At 42.4% G+C, this 5,689-nt stretch overlaps 1 protein-coding gene across 3 annotated transcripts; it reads right to left on the bottom strand.

Annotated features, from left to right (window-relative positions):
• Positions 1-1,277: 1,277 nt before the first annotated feature.
• On the bottom strand, positions 1,278-4,071 carry LOC147888713 (mRNA capping enzyme family protein). Of its 3 annotated transcripts, none has more exons than XM_087392832.1 (3): positions 3,963-4,071; positions 3,624-3,760; positions 1,278-3,526 (listed from the first exon to the last, which is right to left on the bottom strand). In XM_087392832.1, exon 3 carries the CDS (start codon positions 3,498-3,500, stop codon positions 2,403-2,405), a length of 1,098 nt encoding a protein of 365 aa, XP_087248958.1. In that variant the 5' UTR covers positions 3,501-3,526; positions 3,624-3,760; positions 3,963-4,071; the 3' UTR covers positions 1,278-2,402. The 3 variants fall into 3 exon arrangements, with proteins under 3 accessions (XP_087248958.1, XP_087248956.1, XP_087248957.1); XM_087392830.1 differs by having other exon boundaries at positions 3,624-3,833; positions 3,963-4,070; XM_087392831.1 differs by having other exon boundaries at positions 3,624-3,774; positions 3,963-4,070.
• Between the last annotated feature and the right edge of the window lie 1,618 nt (positions 4,072-5,689).

Here is a 5,689-nt window from a genome sequence, read left to right as displayed (position 1 = left end):
ACACCTACACAAGGATTGCTTCCCAAAAAAAGTCATGTTTCGCACACTGGCCGCTGCTGCTACCAAGAAACCAACCTTATTGAAATCAACTGCTGGAGGCTTGACCCTCTTAGAACTGTTAAAGTTTCGATCGCATGGATCGCTCCTCTCATCATGACCACAACTCTCCATGTAATTTGTCCTTCTTGCTGCACTACACCTGCTATCTCAGAAGAAACTAACGGAAGCCTTCAAGTTAGTGCCACCTATTGTGATCTGGGAAAGATGAAATTGCTCAGCAGGCGACAGGAAAGTGTTGCATCTAAGTTACCTCCAATAATCAATTGGACTTTCAAAAGTCAAAAGTACGTTTTAACCAAAAACCATACCAGTTTAGTTAGCCATAGCACCACACTTGCAGATGGCAGTCTCTGTCAGCAGATTAAGAATCACAGGAACGGCAACTGCCCTCCCCCCTCATTCTCTGAGCATACTTCTATTGTTCTGATTGCATAAAAAATTAAGCAACTGCAGTAGTCAATTCTAATTCATAGAGACGTAACATGAAGTGTTTTATTCCGTTCCCACTCTCTCAGTCAGAGTGCCATTCATGTTTCCAATCCAAGCAACTTTCCTTGCAAGATCAGTTCCGAATATCCTATATGTTACTCTCACACAAACAACCCTTCAACTACAAATCAAGAGATTTAATCTGAACTTCAGCTCACAAGAACATTAAAAGAGATGAGGCAACAACAGAGTAGCCCAATATCCTATATGTTAATCTCACACAAACAACTCTTCAACTACAAATCAAGAGATTTAATGTGAACTTCAGCTCACAAGAACATTAAAAGAGATGAGGCAATAACAGAGTAGCCCAATATTATGTACACGGCACGTCCTCTAAGTGGGCTGATTCTTGATTTCAAGCGGAGACTGCACATACACTGTTGGTTCACTAATCAGAACAGCAGATTTCTTTAAGGTGATTTGAGGCCTTTGTAGGGACTGCCCTAATTTCTTCCAAAAAATGAAGGTTATGTAAATGCACGCAGCATCCCATTTGTCAGCAGAGACTGTGTCACTATCACCAAGGGCTCCCAACTTCCTGTTCAACTCTCCAAATCTGGGATTTCGATATATTCATGTTCTAACTCATGGAAATTTTCCTTAGAAACCAGCTCCAACTGCCAAAGCCTTAAACACTGGAAGGGGGACCAGCCATTCAGGCCAGTCCACTCCATCCTCTAAACACTGGAAGGGGGACCAGCCATTCAGGCCAGTCCACTCCATCCTCTAGATGGTCAATTCCAAAAGGCTCAGGAGGAGGAAACTTCTTCTCATAGTGGGAAATTTGATACTGTAGACTCTTTTTCCATATTTCAGCTTCCTGCAGCTTCTTGACAATTACATTGGCATCAGGTATCCCAGGCTTCAAGAGGGCTGCCAGTTCCGTACTCCTAGCCTTGCATGTTGCTTGCTTGACCATGAGAAATGCGACACAAACTCACAGCTGCAAATATCAAAGAGTGCATCATATGGATTGCATCCTCCCATCATGGCCACAACTCTCCATGTAATTTTCCCTTCTTGCTACATGACAAACACCCTTTTTGTAACAGAAGAAACCCTGTAGAACTAACTGAAGCCTTCAAAACAATGCCTCCTGTTGCAATCTCGGAAAGATGAAACTGCTCAGCAGACGACAGGAAAGTGTTGCATCTAAATTAGAAGCAAGACATTTTGGAGCTCACTGTCTTCATTTGAGAGAACACTGTTGCAAAGGCCAAGGCAAAAGTACGCTTTAAACAAAAACCATACAATGCATTCCCCTAACTAGCAAAATCTTGCCTTACATAACCTTTGTCCAATAGATTAGCGCTCCAATTATAAACACTCAAATTGAGAAATTTTTCCTACTGAGTAGGCATAAACAACTTTAGTTAGCTATAGCAACACACTCGCATATGGCAATATTCGCCAGCAAATTAAGAATCACAGGAATGGCTGCAGAGTAATGCTTTCCTGTTTCATCCCCAATGTATTATTCTGAGTCGTCATATGACCACTATTATCCTGCTTTCCGCCCCCCTCCCCCTCCCCCTCGTTCTCTCAGCATGCTTCTAATGTTCCAATTGCATAAAAATTAAGCAACTGCAGTAGTCAGTTCTAATGTATAGAGAAGTGACATAAAGTGTTCCATACCGTTCCCACTCTTTCAATCATAGCGCCGTTCATGTTTCCAATCCCAAGCAACTTTGCTTGCAAGATCAGTTCCGAATATCCTATATGTCACTCTCACACAAACGACTCTTACTACAAATCAAAGAAATTTAATGTCAACTTCATCTCACAAGAACATTGAAAGAGTATATCGTACACAGCACATCCTATAATTGGATGATTCTGATTTCAAGGGGCTAAAGCACATAAACTATGTCAGCTTCACTAATCGGAACAGCAGGTTTCTTTTGGCTGCTTCGAATCCTTTGTTGGGACTGCCCTGATTTCTTCCGAAACACGAAGGTCATGTAAATGTAGGCAGCATCCCATTCTTCAGCAGAGATGGCGTCACTAGACATCCCATCACCAAGGGCTCCCAATTTTCTCATCAACTCTGCAAAATCTGGGTTTTGGATATGTTCATGCACAAACTCATGGAAATTTTTCTGGGAAACCAGCTCCAACCTATACTCCTCAGCCAAAGCCTTAAACACTGGAAAGGGGACCAGCCATTCGGGGCAGTCCACCGCATCCTCAAGATGGAATTCATACTGAATTCCAAAAGGCTCAGAGTAAGGGAACTTTTTCTCATAGTGAGAATCGTCAAATTTGATACTGTACACACTGTTTCCATATGCCAATCCATCTGCTTCCCGCAGCTTCTTGACAATTACATTGGCGTCAGGTATGGTGCCGATAAAGTATCCACCAGGCTTCAGGAGGGCTGCCACGTTCCTTAGTGCTAGCCTTGCACGTTGCTCGCTTGACCATGAGTAATGCAACGCAAACTGACAGCTGCAAATATCAAAGGGTGCATCGTCTTTCAAAACTTCATCCAAGGGGACACTATAGCAGTCAGCACATATCAGGCGAGCAGGAAAAGAAAATGTGTGTCGCCTCCTCGAATGCTCAGTCTCTCCGTTGTATCTCCTCAGCGCGTCCTTTATAGAACCGTCAGCCACGTCTGCACCCACATAGTATCCAATCTTCGCTTTATCCCACTTGATCAAATCTCCACCTTTCCCGCAAGCGATGTCTAGAACTGAATCGCCCCTTTTGGTGTAGGTTTGTATGAGCACACTTTTAATCCAATTGTTTAACTTTTTCAGATGGATAATGGGACTGGCCTCTCTTTCTTCGACTGTTTGATTGGATCTGGCACTATAATGTTCCGCAATAATTTGCTGTTTTTCGTCATGGATAAAAATTTCCTGCTGATCGGACAATCGTTGCTTAGAAGCGGGTGGAAGAAAACTGTCATGAAGGGCGCGTTTCTTGTTCTTCTGGTGGATCATTACTCTCTGATTCGAGAACCAAAGTCCTGCAAATCCGGAAGCCGGGTGGATCAAATAAAAAGCAGTTTGAAGAATAATAAAATGACTGAAATTCACTGGTGGCAAACAAGGCAAGGCATATACGTGAGTCGTAAAATTGCAAAGCGTGATGCGGCGACTGTTCTTCAAGCGAGAGCAGGCAAGCTCAGGTTTCTGATTCCTGCGCGGTGTCTGAAGTCTCCGGTAGTCCATGGCTTGTGCAAGAGGGAGCAGAGTCGGGACTGTGCAGGAACAGCTTCATGGTGATGCAAAGAAAATGATGGTAGATTCAACTCTTAAGATCTACACAGCAATCTTGAAAGAAAAGAATGATGGTGGATTCAACTCGTAAGATCTGCAGCAATCTTGAAAGGAAAAAATGATGGTGGATTCAACTCTTACGATCTAAACAGAAATCTTGCAAGAAAATGAAGAAAATCTTACGATGTAAACAGAAATCTTGCAAGAAAATGATGATGGTAGCAATCTTGTTGGTTCTTCTTCATTAGCAGCAACAACTTGAAGCCCTGAGAGAGATGGGATGACTTGAAAAGCCCTAACTTTCCTCTTTTTTAATACAAAGGGTCACCTCCATAACCATTATAATACATTTACCTTCACATTAATTAACCTTTTCATTACCCTCCTTTGCTTTTTCTTTTTACACACATCCCACCTCGCTTGCTTTCCCGCCCCTACTCTCACTCTCGCACCCGGCACTCTTGTACTTTTTCACACACCTTCAGGAGCCGTCCGTCACAATATTGATACAAACACCCTACTTCATTGCCATCACTCATCACAGGAGTGTGGTCTTGAATGTTGCTTCAAACACCTCCTCAGATTGCTCCCACTTAGAAAACTAGATTTGCGGCGGCAAGCAGTCTTTCCATCGTGGAGCAAGTAACTACTAACTCGAAATTGAAGCTGAATCCTTCTATTTTATCAATTGTTTAAGGAAAAAAGAGAATGAGTAAAATAGTGGACATGAGACATGACATAGGGTCCGTTAGGACCTCATCCTCCCTGCAAATGTCAGGGGTGGTGATTGATTATTGATTTTATGATGTCCATATTTTGGAAGCTGAAGTCTAACAAATACATGAATAAGGCGATACAAGAACTGATCCTCATTGCAGTTTTTACGATATTGTCACATGGACTACAACCATATGAATAAAGGTGTAGTCATCCTTCAATCTTGCATCCATCTTGGATTTCCTTGCTCCCTCGCATTGATAACATGCATTAAACGAGAGGAATGCTGCAAGAATAACAAGAAATTTTGAATGGACCAGTAATTGAATATTAGCGTCGAGGGTAAGTCTCATGAATGGATAAGAAACTGGCATATTACCTTAATGTCAATAGTTGTAATCGTAGTAGAACGCTGAGAGACAATATCCGAAAAACTTGCCAATGTGACCTTGAGAGGATCTGTGTGTGTCCTTGAGCGGGAAGATTCCAACATTCTCAGCTCGTTCAGTAGACTCTGAACAGCACAAAAAGATAACTATCATTAGAGGAAGTCCGAAGTACAGCACGCAACATTCTCACTCTCTAGTTAGCCAGTGTTACGTGCCTCTCCAACCTCGAGAAAATGGGAGTTTGATCACTGTAGTAAGCAGAGCTTTTAGGCTTGTGAGAGTAGAGCATAAGGTCATCATGAGGCTCTCCAAAGCTTCACATGCCAATAAGCCCAAACTTGCAAATCAAGCAGACCATCTCTTCAAATCGAATAGGTTTGAAAAGTTTATATAGTCTTAAGGGCATAAGATGAAACTAGATCAAGGGCTTAGATTCATGATAAATGGCTCAAGGGGGTGTGAGAAATCCCAAACATCTGCCTAGGCTACCTGCCGTAACTACAAAAAAATGTTGCTAGCAAAAAGTGTCCCATGAAAGAGATGAAGCTGAGAAGTCAACAATGAGCTAGCCCCAAACATATGTATGAGCCAATGAAGAGGGCTAACTAATCCACACCAGTGCTCCACTAGCAACGCTGGATGGAGCTCCCAATTTTCAAAGCATTAATTGGGCAATGCAAGGAGAGATGCATCCACCTTAGCAATAGAGCTAAGAGGACCACATTAGTGCTAACTTGCATTGAGTAGGGAAGTCCTCTTAGTGTGATTTTCTATGCATTCTAGTCCTAGTAGTTACTACTTTTA

The sequence above is a fragment of the Dipteris shenzhenensis genome, chromosome 21 (genome assembly GCF_047967505.1).
Source record: "Dipteris shenzhenensis isolate YYH24624 ecotype China chromosome 21, Dip_SZ_1.0, whole genome shotgun sequence".
NCBI lineage: Eukaryota > Viridiplantae > Streptophyta > Polypodiopsida > Gleicheniales > Dipteridaceae > Dipteris > Dipteris shenzhenensis.
The sequence above is the reverse complement of the archived record's forward strand: the minus strand, read 5'-3'. Positions and strand labels throughout refer to the sequence as shown.

Bases quoted from the DNA above. Each gene is read 5' to 3' on its own strand.
- LOC147888713 (XM_087392832.1), bottom strand. From the start codon at position 3,500: ATGATCCACCAGAAGAACAAGAAACGCGCCCTTCATGACAGTTTTCTT.